At 37.0% G+C, this 26,806-nt stretch overlaps 2 protein-coding genes and 2 non-coding genes across 5 annotated transcripts; 1 reads left to right on the forward strand and 3 right to left on the reverse strand.

Annotated features, from left to right (window-relative positions):
* Nucleotides 1-2,855: 2,855 nt before the first annotated feature.
* Nucleotides 2,856-8,270, reverse strand: LOC126787803 (uncharacterized). 2 transcript variants are annotated; one of them, XM_050513709.1, is made up of 10 exons: nt 7,676-8,270; nt 7,103-7,233; nt 6,932-6,994; nt 6,695-6,784; nt 6,355-6,520; nt 5,689-5,878; nt 4,462-5,300; nt 3,525-4,139; nt 3,378-3,443; nt 2,856-3,292 (listed from the first exon to the last, which is right to left on the reverse strand). In XM_050513709.1, exons 1-10 carry the CDS (start codon nt 8,255-8,257, stop codon nt 3,185-3,187), a joined length of 2,850 nt encoding a protein of 949 aa, XP_050369666.1. In that variant the 5' UTR covers nt 8,258-8,270; the 3' UTR covers nt 2,856-3,184. The 2 variants fall into 2 exon arrangements, with proteins under 2 accessions (XP_050369666.1, XP_050369667.1); XM_050513710.1 differs by having other exon boundaries at nt 7,103-7,222; nt 7,676-7,915.
* A 594-nt stretch (nt 8,271-8,864) lies between these two features.
* LOC126786613 (ABC transporter G family member 15-like) lies at nt 8,865-13,209 on the reverse strand. The gene is made up of 9 exons (XM_050512480.1): nt 12,993-13,209; nt 11,867-11,946; nt 11,245-11,706; nt 11,039-11,161; nt 10,547-10,678; nt 9,898-10,182; nt 9,543-9,815; nt 9,337-9,444; nt 8,865-9,222 (listed from the first exon to the last, which is right to left on the reverse strand). The coding sequence occupies exons 1-9, from the start codon at nt 13,207-13,209 to the stop codon at nt 8,866-8,868; spliced, it is 2,037 nt and encodes a 678-aa protein (XP_050368437.1). The 3' UTR covers nt 8,865.
* On the forward strand, nt 11,776-11,849 carry TRNAT-AGU (transfer RNA threonine (anticodon AGU)). Its single transcript has one exon. It is a non-coding gene; the product is annotated as a tRNA-Thr (tRNA).
* Nucleotides 13,210-19,447: 6,238 nt separating the features above from the next.
* Nucleotides 19,448-19,554, reverse strand: LOC126789632 (small nucleolar RNA R71). Its single transcript, XR_007671548.1, has one exon. It is a non-coding gene; the product is annotated as a small nucleolar RNA R71 (small nucleolar RNA).
* Nucleotides 19,555-26,806: the final 7,252 nt, after the last annotated feature.

The raw sequence follows: 26,806 nt of genomic DNA on the forward strand, positions 1-26,806 counted from the left end.
CTTGCTGAAGGTCATAATCCAGGCCCTAGGAAAAAGAAAAGATTTAGATTAGTATGTTGTCTGTTGTTATTCTTGTATCAGTCATAAAATAGGCTAACTTTTTTTTTCTTCAGATTTGAGCTTACTACCAAATAATAGTTATATTTCGCATGCTAGCTTTGAGTTTCGACTCATAACCTCTTGTCTGATACTTTGACATAGCGGAGAAGTATGTACTGGCTATTCCGGGCACATAAATATCTACAAAACATATTGGTTTGCCCTAAAAAAAACATATTCTAGCTTACATATTAGTTCATGTACTTATAATTTCAAGAAAAGAAAAATAAAAAAAATTCTAGGGTTTCGTATTAGGTAGTTAGCACGTCTCACACCTTCCTAGCTTTATTCGTTTTGGCGTGGAATTGTAGGTGATTGAATAAAGCTAGGCTATCCTGGTGTTACCAAACTTAATGCTATTCCGGCATTACCAAATCTTTTTTTTTTCAAGAAAAATACATAACTTCATAAATAACTTAAACTCAATAGAGTCATTTACAAACACTATATGCTTATAGTGTCATATCTATTCATCAACTAAATAATAAATAAATAAAAAAACCCTAGAGATGAAAAGAAGCGCCTCCACGCACTTGCACCCAAGGACTGAAAAATCGAAATTATCGTTGACATTTCGGCAATAATTTCAAAATTATTAGAAAATATCACGATATAAGCACGTTCCGCCACGTGTCGCCACCACAAATTAAAATTCAAATATGCTTTTGAGGAGAATCGAACCCCTAATTACTGGGTTAGGCACCCAATGACCTTACCATCTCAACCAAATTATGTTATTGTTCTTCTGTGCAATTATTATGATATATATCATCTTACAAATAAAATTTGGTAAATTGTCTAATCCCAACTAATTTTACTAGTTTCTTTTTCCCTTCCTTATTATTCAACTAAAAGTCATTGTTAGCTAATTTTTAATTTCTTTCCTTTGTTAACTTTACTATGCTATGAATACATAAAAAGATGTAATGCATTGTTGCACTACTACTATTTCATTTGTTATTCTTAAGATTTTTCTTCCACTTACCTACTGTCATATAAATTGATGATGAATTTATGAGAGAAGCTCAACAATGCATCATTCACTATATTCTTTTCAAGTCAATAAGATGTTTATACTTTAAAATCAATTTTTACGAATTCTCGATGGTTGTTTTATCTCAAATCACTACAACTCCTTATAGACTAAAAATTATACAATATTTTCTTATGAAATATAGTAGACAATTGATTAAAGAAACATCTCTCAAAATTACATCCAAAATTTCCATCAATTTTTTCAATTATTTTTCAAGATCGATATTTTCCCGATATTTCCATCGAAATTTCCATTTTTTGAATGCTCGATATTTCCGTAATTACCGATATTTTAGTCATTGCTTGCACCCCAACCAACTTTTTCTTCTCTGTCCGGCGACACATCGTAACGACATCATCGATGGACGGGACATGTTTGTCAAGCCTCTCATTTCTTCTCTAGAATCCTCTGGCTTGGATTTGAGATATGTTACAATGATGAAAAGGGTTGCGACTGTGTCAATTCAAAATCGATGGTGGGGGACGGTTAAGGAGAGTCAAGGCCTGGCCGGGGGGGGGGGGGGGGGGGGTGGGGGGCTTATTTTCGGCAACGAAATCGCGATTACGCGACTGCTTTGGCCGGAATATGACCTCTACTTTGAACGCAAGCATTCGGCTCGATCAATCGGTGGTGCGATGACAGTAATGACTCAATGGAGGTGGTGGTTTGGTAGGGATGGTGGTGCAATTGAAGAATTCAGGAAGGTCATCTTTTAGTCTTGCCGTGGTGTGTTCCCTTTTTTGGACTTATCTTGGGTCTTGGTTCATGAGTTATGGCCAATCTGGGTAGTTATCATTTCATTATTATTCAATATTTGTTTATGTCTCTCTTTAGACATTAAGTGTGTTGAGTTTTATTTCATACTAGTTGGTGAGAGTTGGGGTGGTGACCACTGTATGTGAGTTATCCTGACACATATTTTGGTTGGTGGCGGCTGTAATTTGCTTGTAAATAAATTGAGCTTGAATCATATCCAAAGCTTCATGGTTTATGTTCTATGCATTTTTTGTTTTTATATTTTTTTTTCAAGTTTTTGAGAGGTAGGGGTGAGCATTGTCTTGTTCTAAGCACATTGCGTGCAATGTTTTCCTTAGGACAACAACGAGTACCTTGTTTTGTCAATTGGTCGCTGCCTCTTAGTGGCAAAATGAAATCTAGAGTCATCGGATTTTATGTTTGGTGGCAACATAATGGGGAAACTATTTGAATTAGAAACTCATGGCTCCGAGTGAGCTTTATTTTCCCAATTCACCATAATTGTAAAGCAAATGGAGTTGTCAATATTGCGCTCTTTGCTATTTGGTGTTTGATAGAATACATCAATTATTTAGTTGAGAATCTGCTGTGATGTCGAGGTTTTCTCTGTTGAATTGCTGCAATTTGCAGTTAAAGTTCTATGTCCGCCCTTGTATTATGTAATTTCAGTATTACTATTGTCTTGAGGGCTGCCATTCGGTCCTACATCTAGAAAACAAAATCAATTACAAACATTCCATAACACATTAACGCTATGTGAATCATCATCAACAACAGAAAAAATGGAATGGGTAATGGGTTGATTGATTTGAACGACTTTGCATTGCCTCGCACGGTTGCATACCATTCTTGGTGGTTTTCGTTTTCTTTTTTGAAAAGAAACAGCTTTTCGTTAAAACAAAAAGGCAGTATACAACAAGACAACCATTGTTGGTGTTGAATTAATAGAATTGGTAGGGTAAAGTTCAGGTAATGTAATATCAATAAACCATTGAATACTGTATATGGTATGCATCTATTAGTTATTCATGTGTTTGATTACAGCTGTCAGATCACTCAGATGATCATCTATAGGTTTTGCTCAACTTTAGCAAAGAGACTTTTTTCCATGATGCCTAGAGTATTATTCTGTCTTCTCTGTACAAGATTAAGGTGGCGAAGCCTCGTTCTATGAAGTTAGTTGTTAGCTTTGGAGTTTCTCATGCTCGTGTGTGTGTGTGCGTGCGTGCGTGTATATTAGTATATATGGCTTTATATGTATTGTCATGTGATATTTACTGTTGCTGTTTTCTTTCATGATGCCAAAGCTGTCCAGTAACTTTCTGTGCATAAGCTCGTTGGAGTGCCTATGATTCGGGACCATTGCCAATTTGCGCCTTCAATTCGTCGTATTTCAGCTAACTGTGGAGTAAAACTAAAATTAATATTTGTAGATTACTGTGAGTCTATCAGGAAATTGATTAAAACCAGGTAGAGATGATCTTACTCTGCCATCTTTCAGCTCAAAGATTACTAAATCCTGAGCAAACAGAATTGGTCGTATCGGTGCCACCTGCATTAGATTAAGCCAAAGATCATTAACTTCACATCATGCAGTAAAGCCATTACTGATTCACTGCAGCTTGTTACTAACCTCTGGATTACAGTCACTGCTTAGGTGGTTAACGTTTTCAGAATCCTTCCTTGAAGTAGCTGCAAGATCTTCATTGGTGCAGAACTTTTGCTCCTTGTTATTTCTTTCCTTTTGTCTACCATCTTCAGCAATTGAATATCCCATTTTTGGGAATCCACAGTTTTTCCACTTCCATGTCATCTGATCCATATACCTCAGATAAACATTTCCATTTGATCCAATAAGAAACAGTTGATTACCTTCTAGGGATGGACCTGGTGAACCAACTAATGTCACAACTTTATGTGGAGTTCCATGTTCCACCCAGCTCCATCCATCCATTGGATTCCAGTGATATTCTACTAGTCCTCCATCTACCGATAGCATGAACAATGAACCTGTTAGTGAAAGCAATGATGGCCGCATTGCAGTTCCAGGTAGTCTTGATAAAATCAAATGCCGAGACTGGAAATGCTCATGCCACAATTCAGTCACTTTGTTGTACTGGTATAGTCGACCATTCCTCCCAAAGACAAACACTATATTTTCCCTGAACAGTTCCTGATCAACTATTGATGCAATTTTGGTATTCCGCGGGTTTCTGCAGTCTTTCCATTTGAATTTCCTCAAGGCAACCTACAGAAGATCAGTCAGTTTGTAGCCAAGCGGAGCATTTCTAATTCTACATAAAAAATTCTACTCAAAGGTAAACCCTGTTTTCTTTCTTTTACTTCTAGGCTTGTATCTCTTTCTAATGTCAGAAGTACTTATACTCGAGTGAACTCAGTATATAATACTTCTCTGAACAAAATTTACGATTCCATGCATAGAAGGGCAATTATGAATTTATGTTATTCTTGCTTCAGTGTTATCATTGTGTAAGGCATTGCACTTGAGATAATTATCTAGCGACATTCAGGCGCAGTGTAATTTAAGGTGACTGAACCTTCAAACTTACAGTGAACTGAAGTAGTCTCCCAATTCTGCTCACAAGAAAGAGTGCATCATCTGCTGTCATAGATCTACCCGGAATTATTGCATCCCATGGAGGGCCTCCAACAACTTGCCTTCCTTTCCTCGAGGAACTGCAGTTGATCCATGCTAGCTCACTGTCACTCCTTTCCCTTAAGAACAAACCTCCATTAGTGTCAACAACATACAAGCTACCATTGTAGTTTCCTACTGCACCTTTAATAGCTGTTGAGTGCTCATGCCTCAGCCATATCCATACGTTTTCAGTATAAAGATACTCAAAGGTAAAACCACCATCTGTTATAAGGAAAAATGATCTGCCTCCATGCATCGCTCTCAAATGGTAATTCGAGTTAATCCAGTTGTCTGGTAAATTGTGTTCTTCTAAAGATTTTGCTAGGCCAGTACCTGATGGCCCTGGGATTAAGTAATGCTGCTGCTGTGACCGACTTCCTTTTCGCTTTCTTGTCACTGTTCTTGCAATTTCAAGATCATTTTGCTCATCTTTTATCCCTGTGATGCAATTTGTGGGTCCTCGCTGTTCTGTGCAGTACTCTGCATTCCAACCTTCAGTCTCTGGGGCATCTAGTATTGACCATACATACTTGACTGTAGCTTTCTTTCGGAACATTACTTGATGAGATGGACCTGAGAGTTCACCACCTAAGCCAGGTAGATGCAGTTCTGCAAGTCTTGCATCATCCAATGGGAATAAAATTCTGCCATGCTGAATTTGTACAGCAGCAAGACCTCTGGCAACTTTAGCATGTAAGGGGTGCATATGGCTCACCCATGCTTCTGGACTCTGGTTCTCTTGAGCTATTCCTACATTGATGTGAAGATATTATACAATTAAAGGTGTGTACCTTCATATAGGCCATACCCTCCTTGCAACCTTTGAAGGACCATATTAGCATGAGTCAACCAGAAGATTAGATTAAGGTTGAGTTTTGAGTTGAAACTAGTTTATCAGCCAAATTGAAGAATAAAATTTGGAAGTTCATGGGTAAGTCTGTTATATAGGAATTGGTGCAAGGAATATGATACAGTATGCAGATAGTTATGTGGTATTTTTCTTGAACAAAATAAGTGGGGAAGAATCCCAGCTCTAGCGTGTCATCAACAAAGCTAGTGGAATTAAATGAGAGAAAGTTGTGAGGGTGCATGATACAGATTTTTTTTCAGTAATTAACAACTTTTTATCTGCACTCACCTGATTGTTTTGGTATCTGATATTCAAAAACAGATCCGGTAGATGTAGTGAAGAAAAGTGAAAATCTTTTCTCATTGGAATCATCGTGCAGCACTGGTGTTATGGATGTCAGGTATTGATCCTTTGGACTTCCGAAAACTACCCATTTCCACTTCCTTTGGTGTAATCGTCTCTCTACCAGTTTACCACCCTGCTTATGTGCAAAATATTGTGAGAGTTGTGTCAAAAATTTAAAAATAATAAGAAGCCAATGGTACCAGACTATTAAGGGTATGTGGTTTTGGTTCAAGTTGATGACTTGAAGTAACTTTAAGAACGTACCACTAAATTTACAGCAGTCCTGTGTAAAATTTTCTGCTATCATTGCTTAGTGTGAGCATGTCTTGTAGTCCAATCTCAAGGTAAAAATTATTTTGGATATTCAATATCAAAACAGTTGATCATCCTGAGGTTTACTACTTGATTGATAGTTGTCAGTAATTTTATACTTGTGAATCATGAGTCATTCCCAGATCGTTATGGAGCTTTCATTAAAGTACCACATCATACTCTCCTTGATTTTGTTTTCGTATCTACACACATTCTTTGTCAATCATATCATCTCGATCAATCTGACTCAGATCTGTCTTGAAACTTGGAAATGATAGGTGTCAGAACATGAAGTACCTTTGTTAGTAGAAACAGTGATATAGAATGATCTCCATTCAAGCCATGCAATGTACTCCCGGTCACTGGCATTATGGAAGCATCTTGGGCTGATTCTTCTCTCCATACATGCTTTTTCCAAGATGGTTTAGACCTCCTGTCGTATTCGTAAAGATCACCTGCAGAACTGCACTTTACAATTTCATGTTATGCTGCTTTTCAAAATTGTAGTATGAGACTAAAATATTCAGGCCATTATAGTGCTCATGAAGTGATCATTGAAGGGTATATCAATTTTCAATGACTTCACAATATTTTGAGTACTGAAAATATGCATCCAGACATAGTAAAGAGAAATTACCTGATGGTATAAATTACATCTTCTCTAATACTAGCACCATTGGCTATAGCTGCAACATCTGCACCAGGTGGTTGTCCATGATTTACCCATCTGCTCTATGTCCATAGCACAAAGCCACAAATGTCCAAGTGAAATTAGAGTCTCCCCATCATCTACAGTATATATACTGAAATTCAAACCTAAAGACTTGGCCTTGGGTGTGATGCTTGTTCTTGTCTGTATATATGTGATTCTTACCTTGGAGGTTCAATTTCTCTAAGTTCTAATAGACTCCCACTTTTTGTGCAGAAATATACTCTCCTGGAAGGCAATGCAGCAAAATGAAGGAGTTATAAGGACATATATTTCTGAAAACTTTTGCAGTGAAGGAATTCAGTTAAGCATTTCTTATCAGTTCAGTATACTCACTTTTGATCATATGAAACAACCCCAGACTTAATTAGGATTATAGAACTTTGTTCTCCTTCTTTATCTGTGTTTTGACTGAGTGTAGGTGCGAATTCTACCCAAATAGGCTGCGAGCTCTCACTGAGTTGCATCTGAAAAGTAAAGTATTAAAACTCAACTGAATATATAAGATGCCCAATATGATAAGGGTGAATGGTCAATTGAAGATTGTCATCATGAGTTGGTGACACTTCAAATTATTATTATTATTTTTTGTAACAAGAATGACTTATTATTAAGTTTTCTTATGACATACGACATAGCTAGTTGATCAAATAGTTTGTGGTGATGGACTTTAAAGAAAGAAAATTTTCAACTGCAGGCACCTTTTGAAATTATTTTGATCAAATATTTTCTAATTAAGTTCATGTATGAAGATTGATCCCCCTCCCAGCCTCATCAAATTTTGTAAAGAAGTAGTAAGAAGATTACTAACAACACAACAAGGTATATTTGAATAGTATTCATGAAGATGACAAGGTTATATCATATTCATCAAATATGTGAGCATCTGTTGGATTATGGAATTGGTACCTGATAGAGAATTCCTGCTTCAGATAGAGCAAAAATTGTGTGATTGAATAAGAAGATAGAGATTGCATGAGCTCCAGATATTGGTAAATCATGGGGGGCTATGACCCACTGTACCCCATTCCAAAATCTCTCATAGATAGACCCACTTTGACCAGTGATCCAGATTGATGCATCATTCATTTTGGTCAATGAAACTCTCTTCCTCAGAGGCAAAGCTTCCTCCTTATCACAGCCATGATCCACTTTGTTTTTCAAGCTCTCGTTGAATCTTGGAACATCTTCAGATTGACTTACTACAGGGTCTTCTTCTAGCTCACTGGTTTTTGAACCAATAGAAGCCACTACAGTACAGTTATCATTAACACAAGAGATCAGATCATAAGGCAATTGAACTTCAACCCAGCTCTTGGTTTGCTCATTGAACTCCCAGAACCTATCTGTTTTCTGCTGATAATGTCTACTGGGATGCGGGAAAAAGTGGTGGTCTTGGCACCATGAAGCAGAAGCAGAGCCAAGACCCATAAAATACTTGACTGTCAAAAGGACCCATATGAGAAATATCATATGGCATAATCTGGACATGGTGGGGTGTGGTGGGGTGGCTGAGAAGCTTGAAAAGATGTTATGAGTGATAGAAAGAGAAGTTATATACACAGAAACAAAGAAAGACTTGGAAACTAAGATACATCTATGTTTATATAAGTGGTTGGTGCCAAGGACAAGTTTGGTACTTTGGTTGGTTTGATCTTTTGTGATGGAGCCTATGGTCCATATCTAAAAAAGGCTCATAGTAAACAACTAGACAAAGGACTACTAACTATCAGTTTTGGAACCACAGGCTCCATACTTCAAAGAATCATCAATGAGAGAGAGAGAGAGAGAGAGAGAGAGAGAGAGAGTTGTGGGGGCTCCTTATAAGCTTGTACATGGATAGCAGATATAATCATTTCCATTTATAAATCAGTGAATATCCAATGCGTTGTGTTATTCCTTGTATGATATCAATCATATCAATTAAAAATATATTAAAAGTTTCTGCAAATAAAACTCCAACAGAAACTTCCTATTTTGTTCAGAATGAACTTTCCTAAGCAAAAGTGACTAATTACATAAACTCCATGTTTGAAGGAGTAATCCTTCAAAGTAAACGCATATATTGTTGCATACAAACCTCTCAGCATGTGCTGCTACTAATTGAGTGGCGAGTTAAGACCTTCTTGAGAAGATAGTGAGTGAAGAGGTTGGTGCCTGTTGGAAGGGAAAGATGGCTTCTTTCTGAAGGAAGGCCGTTTGTCAAGATGGTGTAGGGTTCTCTTTGCATATAGTGTCCGAAACACTGGTGATGCACTCTCCTTGAACTTGAGTATAAGGAAAAACAGGACTCTGTATGACACAAGAATAGCAACAATAGCAACCAAGTCCCACCACTTGGAATGCCCCAGTGGAATACCAAATGTATGTTGGACCACATACTCGCCTGACAATTTCGGATCACCAGGTATCATAGGCTCGAACTCAAGGCCAAGGAAGTCGTTCTTATAGGCTCCCTGTCAGATCATTTTAACAAATTATCAGACTAATACATTATATGTTAAATTAGACCCCGCTGATATGGTCCTTGTGGAAGAATATTTACAAATATGTGATTCAGAAGGAATTACCTGTATTGACCATGAGCCATAACTGAGAAATGAAATCGGGTAGCGCCAGAATGGCTTGGGAAGATCCGGCAGTAAGCGGAAGAAACCGGAAGTCATCATCAGGATGCCCTGCATACACAACCATTCAGTTGGAAAAGGATTCTTAAACTTCATGGAAACAGAAACAGAAATAAAATAAATTTTTTAATTGATACATATATACTTACCATGATTCCAGCTCCTGTTATGATTCCCATGAGGAAGTTGGGAACCAGAGAAGCTACAACCATCATGAGACTCTCTATCACCGATATGCAGAGAAATATGTTGAGACTGAAGTAAACATAATGAGAAAATTCCGTCCGAAATCTCACTAAATAGTAAGTGATGGTCCCAGTAGTTAAAGTAATTGCAACCAAGAATGGGAATGAAGAGAGGAAGTTGGATATAATAAACACTGAAACTCCATAGTACCCATTGAGCCTTTCTCTATAAAATACCTGTTAAAAGAATAAAAGAAAGTATGAGAAATTTAAAGCCTAGAGTAAGTATGCAAGTATTCCTGTGTCTATATTAGCCTACCTTCATTTCTTCTATAAAGGATGGGAAACCTCCAATGGACATGAATGTCATGAAGCCTGTTATGAATGCACCACAGGCTGCCCGGGCAAAGATGGCAGTATAGCCAGTGCCAACATGGAAAAAAATAGTACCAACACATACTGATACGAATATATAGATGCATATCCTTAACCAATAATAACCCACATCTCTAGACATATTCAAAGTGGATCTTCGGAGCAAGGTTGAAAGTTGCCTCCACCAGCCTGCTTGACTACCACTTTTGATGTCGATTACATGATCTTCCTGCAGCATATGGAGTAGTTCATATACACTTATAATTATGATAGTGTCATAACTATTAGAAGTCAATTATAATGCCTGGCCTTTTATTGTAAGACAAAGTTTGCTAAAGCGAAATTAACATTATTGCAAAAACTGCCATATCGGCATTTCATGAGTAGGTCATTGAAGGAATTATAAAAAAAATTATATCCGCAACAATTCTGATATCACTTTCATTTAGAACAAAATGAACATTTTTTTTTCTTTTACAAAACACAGCATCAAAGTTTGATTTTTTTATAGCAGGAAACATGCAGAATCAAGGGATTGCATTTAGATAAGGTCTTCTAAATTCAACATCAGGAAATGAATTATTGTGACTTACAATTGCTGATATTTCCTGCATCCTAGCTTTCGCCTTATGTGCATAGTTTGAGCGCCTGTATTTCTCAACAAGCCTGGCTTTGATCTCTGATGTTTCCAAATTCATGAGGGGGTCTGCTGATGTTGGGACATCCTAATACAAGTCAATAACAAAATTTACTTAGTATATGGAAAGAAAATACAGAAAATATTGAACAGAAAAATGAGCGTACCAATGAAAGAAAGGAAAAGAAACCAGAAAACTAATTGCATTGTATTGGTGGCAACTGAGGTAGAAAGTGACAGAGTAATTTCATTCTAACAGAATCAGGTTATTAGATAATATCTCTAAAAAATTGTGGATTCTTGTTCATGATAATTCATTGTTACTATCTAAACTATGAAGTTAATAATGAGAATCACAGAAGATAATTACTGGTTATTATTTCAGTTGGAACATGGAAAGTTATAGGTGGTGGTGATCAACAGTTGGCGCTTTCGAAATAATGCTTACACGAATTCTTTGAGATCCTTTCAGTGTGGCAGTTACAACGTCAAAGTCTGAGTTTATGCAGCGGAGGAAGTGATCAGAGGGATTCCTTCTACTAGGACATGGGACACCTGCTTCAGCAAAGAACTACAACACGAAAATTGAAATTAACAAGAATCACCCTGAATAAAAATATGAATAGAGATTCAAAGCTAGATTTGCCATCTTACATCTATAGCTGTCTTTGCATCTCCAAAATAAACAGTTTCACCACCAGATAGTAAGAAGAGGTCATCAAAGAGAGCAAATACTTCACTACTTGGCTGGTGAACTGATGAAATAACCGTTCTTCCATCACGAGCAATGCTTCGGAGTGTTTGAATAACAAAGAAAGCTGAGGCACTATCCAGACCACTAGTAGGTTCATCAAGGAACAATATGCGAGGCCTTGTCAGAATTTCAAGTGCAATGCTCACTCGTTTCTTCTCACCACCACTAATGCCTCTTAAGTGCCAGTTTCCAACTGAACGGTCAGCACAGTCGAGGAGGCCCATTTCATTGATTGTACCCTCCACAATACTCTTGATCTCTTCTCTGCTAAAACTACTAGGAAGCCTCAAGTATGCTGAGTATGTAATGGTTTCTCTCACTGTCAACGTTCCTAACAACACATCCTCTTGTGTCACATAAGCCTGGAATTGCACATAGTTAAAAGTTAATAAAGAGTTGTAATAGTAAAAAAAAAGGAAATTTACCATCTAGTTCTCGTAGCTCAGTTGGTTAGAGCACCCGTTTAGTAAGCGGGAGGTCTTGAGTTCAACTCTCAACGAGAGCAAATTGGGAGTTACTTACAACAGCACCATAGGCTAGTCGTTTCTTCTTCCCATTAAATAGTATACTTCCAGTCATGACCACATTTCTGGACAGTCTACCTGTTTCAGTACCACAAAATTAGAAGAAAGTTATAACCAGTTTATGACAGTTGGAAATAGTAGCAATCATATTCAATCAGAAATAGAAAAGATGATCCTAAAAAAATTTGAAGCTGGCCAAATGCCACCTTAATTAACCATTAAAATGGGCAGCTCAGAAGCCCATGTTAGCATATAGGAATGGTCCCTGATAATTACACTAGCCATTTAATTTTGTCTTCCTGTCTCTCTGTTTACATTCCCATCATAAATGAATTGAAAAAGAATCGTCTAATTAGGCAACAGATTTGGTGGAATTGGTGAAAGAATTTTTACCAGTCAGTCAAACTGTGCCTTGTTTGGATAGAAATACTTCTACTTGTGTAATCTAATTGATTGCTCATAGGTGGATCTTGTTGGCAGTGGCATAAATGTGGGGGGAACAAAAGTATTGCCTCAACTCTTGTATTGGACAAAACCAGGAATAGGTAGGATTACTAGTTGTTCTTGTTATTTCAACATCTGAATCCAAAAATTTATCTAAAAGGCACATGATTTCTGGAAAAGGTGTCAATTTCCCAGAAGATTACTAATTGTTGACCAATAAAATAAGAACATTTTTTAATTTTTTGTTAATGTTTTTTTTAACTTACAGAGACAGGAAAATTGGGACTGCAATGGATTCTACATTTTCTGATAAGAAATCGTCATGATTTAAAGCTCAGTCCCAAAACCATTCCAGAAAACCTGGGAGCTCCTTTGATTAAATCGTATTGTTTGCAATGAGTAGCACCAAAAGTGATGATAAACAATTAAACACTAAAACCACTCCTTAATTCTCCTTAATTCTGTGTTGTAACTTGTAACCTTATCCCAAATAACTTTCCAAGGACAAATGAAAATTCGGTTGTCCTTGAATTAGAATTAACAGTATTATTGCATTGCAAAACTTTCACAAAAGCACCAAAATTGATCAATCAAATCCCTCAGGTGAATCAGTAATCCATAGTAACTACATATGCAGTGTTCATTGAGATGAGAGAAGGAGAGAGAGAAAGATGACCAACCTGCTAGAGTATCAAGGAGTGTTGATTTCCCAGAGCCAGAAGGACCCATAATAGCCATGATCCTACCAGGCTCAGCGAACCCACTAAGACCATTGAGCAACCTCCTTGTTGGGGCATTGTTCTTGAAATTTGGTATCACCACGCTTAGATCTTCCCAGACCAAGTAAGCACCTCTTCCTCCTCCACTTCCACCGCCTCTCATAGACTCTATCTCCATACCAGATTAATTTAGGATCAATGATCAGCTAACTAAAAGACCCTTAATCCCAAAATAAAATGGGAACTTGGAGAAAGAGGACTAAGAAGAAAGATTTGGAGAAATGTCCATGCAATATAGTTGAAGCTAACTAACTCACACTAATTAACAGACAACAAACAACTGAAAAATATGAATGCTGGCTGGTAATATATATTATCAAAGAGGCCAAGGTTGCATGAGATATGAATGAGGGAAGAGAAAGATGACGACGGAGTTAATGGGGTATGCTCACTTCGCTGTGTGACTCAAGATTAGGTTAGTTCAAACAGGTAGGTGGGAAAGTGAAGGAAATAAATGTGACCATTATTATGAGCATGATACTCTCATCCTCCCCTTCCCTTCTGTATATGTGTGCACAAACCTAAGGCAAGCAAAATAGAGGCTCTAATGCATGTGAAGATTTCCATCTTCAATTTTCCAACTAATAACTAGATTTGTTGTGGATGGGTGTGTATAACTAGAATTGTTGTTTTCACATACATATTGGGTTTACAGATATGGGTGCATGCGTGCTGCATTTTTAAGTACTTATGTAGCGTGTATAACTACAGTGCTCTATAGCATGCAACGTTAATAGTAAGTATGAACAGTATTACATAGTAAGTATGAACAGTATTACATAGTAAGTATGAACAGTATTCACATAATGAGTATGAACAGTACTAAAAGTGTTGAACAGTACCAATGCACAATACCGTGAATAGTGATAAAAAGGTAAAATCCAGATAGTAAAAAATTTATTACTGCTCTATTATGAACTTATATTTATATTCCTATAAACTAGCATTAAACATGTCAATCATTTTCACTTAATTAACATCCTTGTCTAAACAGTTACTTTCTTTTTGGGGGAATCACTGATGTTCTAGAAAAAGCAATAAAACTAGGTTATAATAAAGCAGAATGAATATAGATGAAAAATATAAATTTGACTAAATGTGCATATGCAAGGATAGAAAATTTCATGCAAAATTAAATACTTTTGCGACGGATTTTAGGGCACTAGATATAATTCATTTATTCAACATAAATACAAATATTAAACTCAGAGTCTTCCTCTTAGGTAAACAACTAAAGTTGTTTAGTTACTCATGATAAATATAAATACAAACTTACTTGAGAAAAAGTCACTCCACACCAGATTTATATAGTAGAGGAATATTTAACAAAGTAATAAGTACACTCACACTTAAGCTATATTATACACTCTTATTCTTAGAACACTTAGTAAAATGACACTCTTTCTTTCTGGACTATGCCACAATCTTCTGTTTTTTGTTTTCTTCCAACCTCTCTCTTCCCAAAGAAGCTCACTTTTCTTATATAGAGCTTAGACTCTAAGCATCGAACAAAACTCGCTTTCAAAAATGAACGACAAAGAATCTTCTCATTTTCTAAAGCTGGTTGTTATTATGTGTCGACAAACTATTTCACAAAAGTAGAAAAAGACGTTTTTTGTTTGAATGCGTCGGCAGCTCACATTCTTTGTTTGGATGTGTCGGCAGCTCACATTCTTTGTTTGGCTTATTTTTCCATTATTTTCGTGACATTGTAATATTCCTCATCTGCGTAATCATAATCTGCCAAAGAATCTTGGCCCTCATGGTCGCTTTCTTGCTATGTGTCTTCCTTTTCATCTAGATCTGAGTCATAGGGAAAAAGATAAGGAATCATGTATCCTTGCTCTTTCTCCACTTTCTTTAGCTAGGCGGTGGTTTCTGGAGTTCCATCTATTTCATTTCTCATGATAGCAGAGAAGAAATCACATGCATCTAGTGAAGGATGATTGTAGCATGTGACTACGATTTTTTCTCCACTGGCTAAAAGACTAGACTCATAATCCCTTTGAACCATGTTTTTGATTCACATAATGGACATGGCTTTCATCCACGGAATGCTATTGTTGCGATTGCCATTTTTTTTTTTCTGAATTTCTTGAATTCCTGATCGGATCTTGAATAATTCTCACATAGTGAAATGGAGAGATGTAATTTTTGCATCCGTCTAACACTTCCAATGTTCTAAAAATCGCCGCTTAGGGCCGCCTAGGCACCCGGAGACCCCTGGCCTCCGCGATTTTGGGCTAAACGGCGATGTTAGGCGGCTGGACGATTTTTGCCCGCCTAGGCGGCTCGGCGGATCCTGGGCGGCTAGACTTTTTTTTTTAGTTTTGAATTTTGAGTTTGATTCGGATACAAAAGAAATACTTGAATGATATGGAGAAGAAGAATATGATGAGCTCCGAGGGATTATGCTTGCAAAAATACATTCCCGTTGTTTGAATTATTTTTCTTATTTTCCAAAGGGTTGGTGAATTGTGTTTCATATTATTGATTTTCCTAAGTTCATTGTTGTTGAATTGTATTTCTTTTTTTCCTAAGAGGCTAAGATCATTAGATCAATATTGTTGAACATTTCTAAGGATTAAGGATTAAGAATATTTTCAGTATTCTAGACATTATATATATTTTTTACATTAATTTCATGCATTATATTCTTATTTTAATTGTATTCATATAATTATTTGTTATTAAAAATTTAAAATATATACAAAAGTACAAATCTGATTAATCCACGATTAATCCTCTGGGCGCTGGTTTTCAACTGTCCGCCCGATTAACGCCTAGCGTTTTTTATAACCTTGAACACTTCCCATTCTGGAGGGGCAGAAAATGAATTTCAATTTCAGAATGCATCCATCTGGACGAATATTCTTTACTGCCTGAGTTATGAACTCTAGAAAACCCTCTAGGTATTCGTTTCACTTGGTCCAAAGATTGTGCACAAATCCATTCTCAATGAGCCATAACTTCTGCTTCTGAGGGTGTTCAGCTTGAGCATCTACAAAATATCTCCCATAATATGAGTGGGAAACTATTGATAAGGTCGAAGGAAGTATTTTACCGTTTTCGATTTTGTAGTGAAATTCCCACCAAGCTAATTCCTTTAGTGCTGAAATGGGAACACGTGCGCTTTCAGGACCCTCTAAATACTTGATCATTGCACAACCTTCCTTCCAATTTTCTTTTTCCTTTTCTTTTTCTTTTTCTTTTTATTTTTCTTTTTCTTTTTCTTTTGCATAGACACCATACAATTCTTATGTTAGGGCATTGAGGCTTCTCAACATATGTTCTTCATCTTCTTCATAGAAAGCTTGTAGAACATTATCCATAACAATCTTATGCTTGAAAGCCAATAGTTTCTCTGCTTTGAATACTGGTTCTTTAATTATTTTCAAATGATAGCCATGAACATTTTTCTTTCTAGTGACTTCAACCATTTTTCTCCTAAAACGGGCTATTATGCTTTTTGGGGTTGTTGATAGGAGCACATAGTATGACGTTCTTAATGTATATATGTCTTATTCTTATGCTTTGTTACTTCTTATTTAATTGTTTTAGGTTCATATTTGTTATTTATATGTTAGTAGAGCTATGCCGAATTTGGATGTTTTGATGATAAAATTATGCTAAGTGTTAGAATCCTTATTGAGCTAGGATTCCTTACTCGACTAGGACTCTACTTTCCTATTTTCATTCTTTCCTATTCCTTAATCGTCGATTTCTTTTCAGAAAAGACAAATCATATTTGGACAAGGAGTAGTGATGTCGTGATGCATTCCTAGTGAGACAAGGGATTCATGTCCGAGTTGGATAAGGAGAGAAGAGGCCGGCCTAGCCATTTCCTAGTTAAATAAGGAGAGATGTTGTGCAGCCTTAATTATTTCTCAATCGGATTTGGTGTCCTACATCAAGTTGGATTTGGAGTACACGAATCAAAGTCCATATCAAAGAAGATTTCAGCTTCCCAATCTGATTCTATCTCCTAATTGAGACGGCATGAAGGCTATATTGACTCCTATATATAAAGGCACGGCCTCATTGTTTTGATCATCATCAACCTTGCGCACATACTAGCCAAAACTCTACCGAATTTCATATTGACCCTTCCAAGAAATCCTAAAACCGATTCCATCATTCTTCCATCATCTTTAGCTTCGAAGCACGCTTGTGAATAAGTCAATCCCCTTAGAAAGCCACGGCTACACTTTGTAGGATTACTTTATTGATAAAGTGTAACCATGATACTCTCTTTGTTTATTTCAGTTTTTGGTTTTTCTTGTTCTTGGTTGTGTATGCGATTTATGTATTGTAAACTTATTTCGATTTTGTCTATGAAATAGCTACTTGATTCGATTTATATAAAGTTGCAATTTCAAGTTTTGGTTTTATGAATTTAGGTTTCTTCCGTGATATGTCTTTGAATGATTTCGATATCTATATGTTATGTATACTCTTGTAGCATGATATTTAGGTTGTTGGATTAAAGACTTATGCTATGAACATGTTTATCTTTTCTATGTAAGTTTCGAAATTGTATGATTGTTGAGTTAAGTAGGTGACATGCTTAATCAATTCAATATGCATGGTGTTGGAATTACATAGTAGGATAAGTATGTTAGATTTCAATTAAGACTGCTTGGGAAGAGTCGATTGTGTTAAGTATCTATGAGTTTAGGTTACTTCTTAGAACCCTAATTGCATGATCCAACCTTAGTAATCCATGATGATGTCTCATCATGATTCTTAGAGGAGGATTAGAACTTGTTTCGTTATTTGTATATGAATTGTTTTGGTGATGGTTTGTGTAAGTGTTGATCGATCACATGTATATATTAGTTTAGGTTTTATTTATGTTAGTAACCGATCTGAAACTATCAAATTCATTAAACTCTTATGAATTCGTTGTTACATGTTTGTGATTCTATGCCTTGGTGGATCCCCGGTTTGTGAACAATACCATCTTACTTTATACTACTAACAATGCTTACATGGTTAATATTGATGTCGAGTAATCGAACCGATCAAATAACGCCATTGTCGGGGATCCAAAAAGATGGATTCTTAACTTTTAATTTCGAATTCACTGTTTATATTGTACATTTGTATATTCTTATCTTTTTTCGTTGGACATATAATAAATATATCTTAGGTTGTTGTTTTGATGCTTGAGTGAATGATTGTTGTAGGTTGTAAATCGAACAGAATAGGTAAAGTCCCTTTTGTTAATATTTGCTTTAACCCTTCATGCTAGCTCTTGGGTTTGCATGAGTTCGAGGGCAGTTTTTATTAACACTTGGAGATTTGTCTAACACCCAAGGTTAAGTTCAGCTGAGTAAGGGGCACGCTATTTTATTATCCTGGTGCATGGACCAAAGTTGGATCTCAGAGAACTATTTACTGACATGCATCTCGGTGATGGAGTCGATAGGGAGTTCGCTCTCCGTAGTTCAACAAATGAGTCCTACCATGTTCACTATCTCTAATTGAGCTACACGGCCTTCTGAAACAAAGACTTGATCTTGTGTCTAGGCATCCATATTTAGGCTGCACGTCCACCTCGGTTTACAACTTAGAATCAATCGATCGTTCAATCATTGAAATGAAAAAAAGAACTTATGAATTAACTCTTTGTAACATGACATCATAGTTGCCGTGCCTCTTCCATAAGTGTGCCATGTATATGACTAATGAAGGGCACGATTTCATGTCTTCATTGTGTATACTTCAATGCTAACCCTTTAACTTTCGTGTTACAGGAACTATGCATGTCCAAAATATCTAAGAAAACACAAGAGCTCAAAGATTGAATTCAAGCACTCAAACACTTACAAGACTCTAGCTTGAGTAGACCCTTAGATTTCAAATCGTCTCCTAGCAATTCAATCTTAAACTCTTCACCTAGATCAGAAGAAGAGGAGGATCCTTTCTTCCCCTTCATTTTCGATTCAGAGACGGACACAATTGCGGACCGTGGCCTAGTTCCTATCGGTGCTCTAATGGCACTAAAGAATGCGTTCATCCCCACCACCCCTGAATCACCTTCATGCATTGCTTTCACTCCACCTGATGAAGCCAACTTCTCCATTCCGATTCAATTGCTTGGGTATCTGCCTAAGTACTCTGGTTCCTTAATGGAAGACCCTAATGCTCACCTTAGGGAGTTCTTAGATATTTGCAAGCTCGAATCGATTCATCATCTGTCTCAAGAAGGCTTGAGGTTTCTTTTGTTTCCATTTACCCTTAAGGACGATGCTAAGCGTTGGTTGTACTCTCTGCATGCGGGAATCATCACCACATGGGACGAAATGACTAGGAGGTTCTTGAAGAAATTCTTCCCTGCTCAACTCATGAAAAGACTTAGGATGGAGATTCAGAACTTCACTCAAAAAGATGGTGATTAACTCTATGAGGCATGGCAGGAATTTCAGAAACTACAAAGGAAGTGCCCTCACTATGGTATTTCGTTTGATGACTTGGTGAAATTCTTCTATGAAGGACTCGACACCACTAATAAGAGCATGGTAGATTCGGCATGTGGCTGCACATTCATGAACAAGACCGGCCAAGAAGCTTACACCTTGATTGAGGACTTGGCCGACAACAATCGCCAATTTAGTTCCAAGGAGAAGAGAGGAAGCAAGAGCCGTGGGGTGTATGATGTTGATGCAAGAAATCAGATGGCTACTTTAGAGAGGAAGCTTGACGTTCTAGTCAAGGCATTCAATGGTTCGAGCATCAACACTCAAGTATGTGGCATTTGTTCTGTCAAAGATCACACAACCGAAATTGTTCAAATGGTGCAATGACTGAAGAAGAGTTGAACTTCATGGGGAAAGAAAGGCCTAGGTACGATCCTTACTCAAACACATATAATCCTGGACTTAGAGATCATCCCAACTTTCGTTGGAACAACCATGCTCAACTGTCCAATGGTCAAGGTCAAAGACCCCGTCCTTCAAATTTGTTTGTGAGGCCTCAGGTACCTCAAGGTTCTGTTCCCTTTAACTGCAATGTTCATGGTTCGAATAATGCATCTGCAGCTAACTATGATGAACTTTTGAAGTCCCTTGCCCAAGGGCAGCATAATTTAAACTCTACTACTCAAGCTTTAGTTACAGGTCAACAAGCTCATTCTAAGGACATAACTGAGCTTAAGAAGCAGATGAGACAAGTGATCGACTTCATGGGTAAGATCAATGAATGAGGTAAGTTGTCGAGCCAAACTGAGCTAAATCCTAACGTGAAGGCCATGATGACAAGAAGTGGGAGGATCTTGGATGCTCAATTGCAGCAAAACAAGAAGGTCGTGCCTTCTAAAGGAAAAGAGGGCGAGAGTTCCAATGCTAATGACTTAGAGAAGGACCATGCCTCCTCTAAGGCTAATGATGTCGTGCCTCTACCCCAAAGTGATCATGCCGTGCATAACAAAGGTAATGATTCTAACTCTAGTGGTTTGGTTTCGACTAATGGTCTTTCTCGTGTTCCCTTCCCCAATATATTTGCAAAGCAAAAGAAGGATGACTCTGATCAAGCTATGCTTGACATCTTTAAAAAGGTGGAAGTGAACATGCCTCTTATTGAATGCATACAACATAATCCTAGGAATGCTAAGTTTTTGAAAGAATTGTGCAACAATAAGAGGATGACTCGACAGAAGGAGGTTGTCACAATGAGTGAGACGGTTTCTGCTTGCTCCAAAGGAAGCTACCACCAAAGTTTAAGGATCCAGAGAGTTTTTTTTCCCTTGTACAATCGGATACATGACATTTGAAAAGATAATGCTAGATTTAGGTGCATCGATCAATATAATGTCTTACTATATTTATGAGGATCTAGTTCTAGGTGATTTGAAACAAAATAATGTTGTGATTCGATTGGCAGATTGTTCCAATAAAGTCCCTTTGGGATATGTTGAAGACGTTCTTGTCCAGGTTTCGAGCTTAATTTTCCCTACAAACTTCTATGTCATTGACATAGAGCCAATTGTAGCAGATGACAAGGAAGTCCCTATCTTGTTGGGCCATCCCTTCATGAGGACTGCACGAACGAAAATCGATGTGTTTAGTGGATCACTCACTTTTGAGTTCGACGGTGAAGTGATTAGCTTCAACATCTTTGAGGTTATGAGGTATCTCCTTTCGGAATTGAGTGATTGTTTTTCAGTTGACATTCTTGATTCCCTTGCGGATAACTATCTAGATACCTTGGCACATGACGAGTTGGCACTCACCATTGCCCAAGGGGTCGGATTTACGAGTGATGGTTCTAACGTTTCTGAGTTGGAGGCTAATGATGTCATGCCATCTTACGTGCTAGAGAACATGATATTTCTTGAGGTTGCACGTGAGGTAAGTTATGTCTTTCCTAGTCCAATTCTCTTAACCACTAATAAGAATCTTTCTTCTGTGGTGTAAGCCCCAAAGCTTGATCATAAGTTTCTTCCGAACCACTTGAAGTATGCGTTTTTAGGAGAAGAGGATACATTGTCAGTGATCATCTCATCTGCACTAAACAAGGAACAAGAGGAGAGATTGATTGAGGTGTTGAAGAGACACAAGACGACCATAGGATGGACCCTAGCCAACATCAAGGGAATCAGCCCTACCGTGTGTGTGCACCAAATTTTTCTTGAAGATGGTGCCAAACCGACCAACGAAGGTCAGAGACATCTTCACCCATCAATGATGCAAGTTGTCAAGGATGAGATGACTAAGTTGCATGATTATGGCGTAATCTACCCTATCTCGGATAATAGGTGGATCTCTCTTATTCAAGTTGTGCCAAAGAAGTCCGAAATCATGGTGGTGAAGAACAAAGATAACAAGTTAGTGTCTCAAATGACAGTGATTGGTCACCGTGTGTGTATCGACTATAGGAAACTCAATGCTACGACAAAGAAGGATCATATGCCGTTGTCATTCATTGATTAAATGGTTGAGAGATTAGCTGGTCATTCTTTCAATTGTTTTCTTAATGGATATAGTGGATACAATCACATTAGTGTTGCGGAGGAAGATCAAGAAAAGACTACATTCACATGCCCTTTTGGTACGTTTGCTTATCGTCGCATGCCTTTTGGTTTATACAACGCTCTAAGTACGTTTCAACGTTGTATGTATCACATTTTCTTTGAATATATTGGTTCTAAAATTGAAGTTTTCATAGAGGATTATTCTGTTTATGGTGAAATTCTGATGCATGTCTAGAGAATGTGAAACTTGTGCTTAAATGTTGTGATGAAACTAACTTGGTTTTGAATTGGGAAAAATGTCATTTCATGGTTACGCAAGGCATTGTCTTAGGCCATATTGTTTCATCTAGAGGAATTGATGTCGATAAGTCTAAAATAGATCTTGTGCGTCACTTACCCTCCCCACAAATGTGAGGGATGTTCGATCATTTCTTGGACATGCAGGTTTCTATCGTAGGTTTATCAAGGAAATTTTCAAGATTGCGAGACCATTGAGTTCATTGCTTAAAAAGGACATTCTCTTTCACTTTGATGATGATTGCAAGCATGCATTGGAGAATTTGAAGATGCTCCTGACGTCGGCACCGATCATGGCACCACCGGATTGGTCTTTGCCGTTTGAGTTGATGTGTGACGCCTCCGACTATGCAGTTGGAGCCGTGTTAGGGGAGGGGAATGATAAGCAGATATTGTGAATTATCTTGTTTTTAAGCAATTTCTAGATACTTTATCACATGGTCACAAGATTAGACTCAAGGCATTAGCTAAGTATTATGTTTGGGATGAACCATACTTATGGAAACATTGTGTTGATCAAATCATTAGGAGGTGTGTCCCTGAATCTAAACATCATTCTATACTTACTTTTTGTCATTCTGAGTCTTCTGGATGACATTTTGGTTCACGTAGGACTGCTCTTAAGGTGTTAGAATGTGGTTTCTTTTGGCCTACGATTTTCAAAGATGCATATCATTTTTGCATGACTTGTGATAGATACCAACACATGGGTAACTTAGGATCTAGATATCAAATGCCTATGACACCGATTATATATGTTGAAATATTTGATTGTTGGGGCATTAATTTTATGATACCATTTCCTAACTCTAATGGTTTCTTGTACATACTCGTTTGTGTTGATTATGTTTCGAAATGGGTGGAACCAAAAGCCACCCGTACTAATGATTCTCGAATTGTTGCAAATTTCCTTCGTTCTAACATTTTGTCTATGTTTGGTATGCCAAGAGTTATCATTAGTGATGGAAGATCTCACTTTTGTAACCGGACCATTGAGACGTTATTGAAGAAGTATGGAATCAAGCATAAGGTTGCTACGCCTTATCACCCTAAACAAGTGGACAAGTCGAGCTATCTAATCATGAGATCAAGAGAATTTTGGAAAATTCGGTTGGACCATCACACAAGGATTGGTCTCAATAATTGGATGATGCTCTTTGGGCCTATAGGACGACATACAAGACTCCTCTTGACATGCCACCATTTAGTCTATGGCAAGGCATGATGGACCATCTTTCCGTGGAGCTTGAACATCATGCATGGTGGGATGTGAAGAACTTTAACATGGACATTGATGAGGCCAGATTGCATAGGAAGTTGCAATTGCATGAGCTTGAAGAGATTAGGAATGAAGCCTATGATTCGGCAATGGTTTACAAGGAGAAGACTAAAATGTTCAATGACAATATGATTAGGAAGAAACACTTTGACATTGGGCCGGAAGTTCTTTTGTTCAATTCTCGACTTAGATTGAATCCGGACAAGCTCCGTTCTAGGCGGCTTGGCCAGTTTGTTGTTACTAATGTTTTTCCTTTTGGTGCTAGTCAAATCAAAAGTACGGTGCATGGAAAGGAATTCACGGTCAATGGACATCGCTTGAAGCTGTACTATGAGAATTTTGTGGAGCATAACGTGGAGGAGACTTCTCTCCTTGATCCTACCACAAGCAAGTGATCTTTTTAAGATAGTTTAGGCTATAGACTCTAAACTTAAGCCAATGAAGAAGCCATCAATGAGTGTTTGCATTTTCTTATCTCTTATCTCTTTTTAATTTTCGTTGCTTATCATATTGTACATTGAGGGCAATGTTAGTTATAAGTGTGGGGTGGGGTATACATCATTCGTTGTATTCTATTGTTTGATGCTTATGTGTTTCAGTTTTTGTTGTTTTGTTTTAAATTTCCAATTTTTTGTTTGATTTTTTTGTTTTATTTTTCGATTTTTGTATGTTGTTTTGATTTTGTTTTGAGTCATAGGTATACCTTTAACTGTCTAGGATGAGATGATATTTGAATTTATGGTTAATAGATGATCACAATATTGAATTGAACTTAATTGTTATTTGATGGTTAATCTATGTGTAGAGATTGTACGAACATGTAGTAAATGAGGATTTTAAAACTTAGGTACATAATGTGCATGTTCCTTACTTGTTTTGATTCATGTAACCTTTGTGAGTTTCGAGCCATATATGTGCCTTCCTTCAGAGAGTTTATTCTATTGTTTCTTGGCTATATAACCTCATTACATTTATTTTGATCAATTCATATTCCATAAAATTGCAATGAACTAGAGAATGTTAGAATTTACTTTGTGAAACTTTCGAAGCTTTATGTCATAATATACTCTACTTTGTGAAATTTATTTTCTGATTTCCACCACTTTAAGCCAAAAAGCCGTATGCCCTATTTGAGCCTTACTTGGGACACCTTAGTTTAACCCCCTTTGAACCTACATTAAGCCTTTTTCTTTCATTACCAACATGTTAATATATTTTCTTAGCATAGTTATATCTCTATCTTGTCTTTGAGGCTTGGCAGAGCCGATTCTTGGTGTTAATATGAAGTGATTATTTTATTCAAGTGTGGGGTTATGCTATGTATGTAAGTATGCCATGAGAAGTATGAAAAAAAATATATAAAGATGCCGTGAGAAAAAGAGAAGGAAAAAGAGACATGATACACAGTTTGAAAAGAAAAAGAAAGAAAAAGAATGAAGAATGTGTACGGCATACATGTTTTCTTTGTGAATTTGGAGTTGTGATGTATTTGTTGAAGGCTCAATGCTGTTATACTTTAGTCTTTGTTCGTTTTCACAATGTTTAAAGTGAAGAATGGGTCCAACATGATGATATTTGGCCCTTGTTTTATAGAGTATGGAGACATAAGGTGGATGTTTTTGCTCTGCTAAGTCTTGAAAAATGATATCCATGCCGAGCCTAAACCATCAATTTTCTAAAGATCCGTATGATTCTTAAAATGAGTAGCTCTTGATCTGTGGAGTCTGTTTCATGAGTAAGCCTATGGTTTGGATTCATTTGTGCATATGATTGGTATCTTTCATTAGATTTTCAATTTGACTATGTATTCATAACTCTTATGTGTCAAAACTTTTAAGCATATGCCATGTTCTTGAGAGAAAAAATTCGGAGTGCATATCCGTGTGAGTTGAATTTAAACTTGTTTTGAACATGTTGAGCTTAATATCACATCTGTTTCTGCCATGTGTTACTTGTTAAACGAAATCTCATGTTTATTAACCATTGAATTCATCCTATCTATTTCGATTGAGTGTTGTTTTTGATGCTATGAGTTTGAAGATCTCTGAGACAAATTTTTGAAGGCATTAGAATGTTTCGTGTGTAGTAGTGTCGTTAGTTTTAGATGTATTAGTTTTTGTTTTATGTTTTGATTTCCCTTTTTAGTGTTTGCTAAGGGACTAGCAAAGTCTAACTGTGGGGTTGTTACGAGCACAAAGTGTGACGTTTTTAATATATATATATGTCATATTATTATGCTTTGTTACTTCTTATTTAGTTGTTTTAGGTTCATATTTGTTATTTATATGTTTTAGTAGAGTATGCCGAATTTGGATGTTTTGATGATGAAATTGTGCTAAGTGTTAGAAATCCTTATTGAGATAGAATTTCTTACTCGACTTGGACTCTACTTTCCTATTTTCATTCTTTCATATTCCTTAATCGTCGATTTCTTTTTAGGAAAGACAAATCCTATTTGGACAAGGAGTAGTGATGCCGTGATGCATTCCTAGTGAGACAAGGAAATCATGTCCGAGTTGGATAAGGAGAGAAGAGGCCGGCCTAGCCATTTTCTAGTTGAAGAAGGAGAGATACCGTGTAGCCGTAATTGTTTCCGAATTGGATTTGGTTTCCTACATTAAATTAGATTTGGAGTACACGAATCAAAGTCCATATCAAAGAAGATTTCAGCTTGGGACGACATGAAGGCTATATATTGAGACGTATATATAGAGGCACGGCCTCACCGTTTTGATCATCATCAACCTTGCGGACATACTAGCCAAAGCTCTACCGAATTTCATATTCACCCTTCTAAGAAATCCTAAAACTGATTTCATCATTCTTCCATCATCTTTAGCTTCGAAGCACGCTTGTGAAGAAGTCCATCCCCTTAGAAAGCCACGGCTACACCTTGTAGAATTGCTTGATTGATAAAGTGTAACCATGATACTCTCTTTGTTTATTTCGGTTTTTGGTTTTTCTTGTTCTTGGTTATGTATGCGATTTATGTATTGTAAACTTGTTTCGATTTTGTCTATGAAATAGCTACTTGATTCGATTTATATAAAGTTGGAATTTCAAGTTTTGGTTTTATGAATTTAGGTTTTTGCTGTGATATGTCTTTGAATGATTTTGAAATCTATATATGTTATGCATACGCTTGTAGCATGATATTTAGGTTGT

The sequence above is a fragment of the Argentina anserina genome, chromosome 3 (genome assembly GCF_933775445.1).
Source record: "Argentina anserina chromosome 3, drPotAnse1.1, whole genome shotgun sequence".
NCBI lineage: Eukaryota > Viridiplantae > Streptophyta > Magnoliopsida > Rosales > Rosaceae > Argentina > Argentina anserina.

Bases quoted from the DNA above. Each gene is read 5' to 3' on its own strand.
- LOC126787803 (XM_050513709.1), bottom strand. From the start codon at position 8,257: ATGTCCAGATTATGCCATATGATATTTCTCATATGGGTCCTTTTGACA. The intron at 6,521-6,694 runs GTAATTTCTCTT...TGTAAAGTGCAG, and splicing joins GATGTAATTTATACCATCAG to TTCTGCAGGTGATCTTTACG. The intron at 3,293-3,377 runs GTAAGATCATCT...TTTACTCCACAG, and splicing joins TTGAGCTGAAAGATGGCAGA to TTAGCTGAAATACGACGAAT.
- LOC126786613 (XM_050512480.1), bottom strand. From the start codon at position 13,209: ATGGAGATAGAGTCTATGAGAGGCGGTGGAAGTGGAGGAGGAAGAGGT. The intron at 11,947-12,992 runs GTTGGTCATCTT...GTACTGAAACAG, and splicing joins ACTCCTTGATACTCTAGCAG to GTAGACTGTCCAGAAATGTG. The intron at 11,162-11,244 runs GTAAGATGGCAA...TTCGTGTTGTAG, and splicing joins ATGCAAAGACAGCTATAGAT to TTCTTTGCTGAAGCAGGTGT.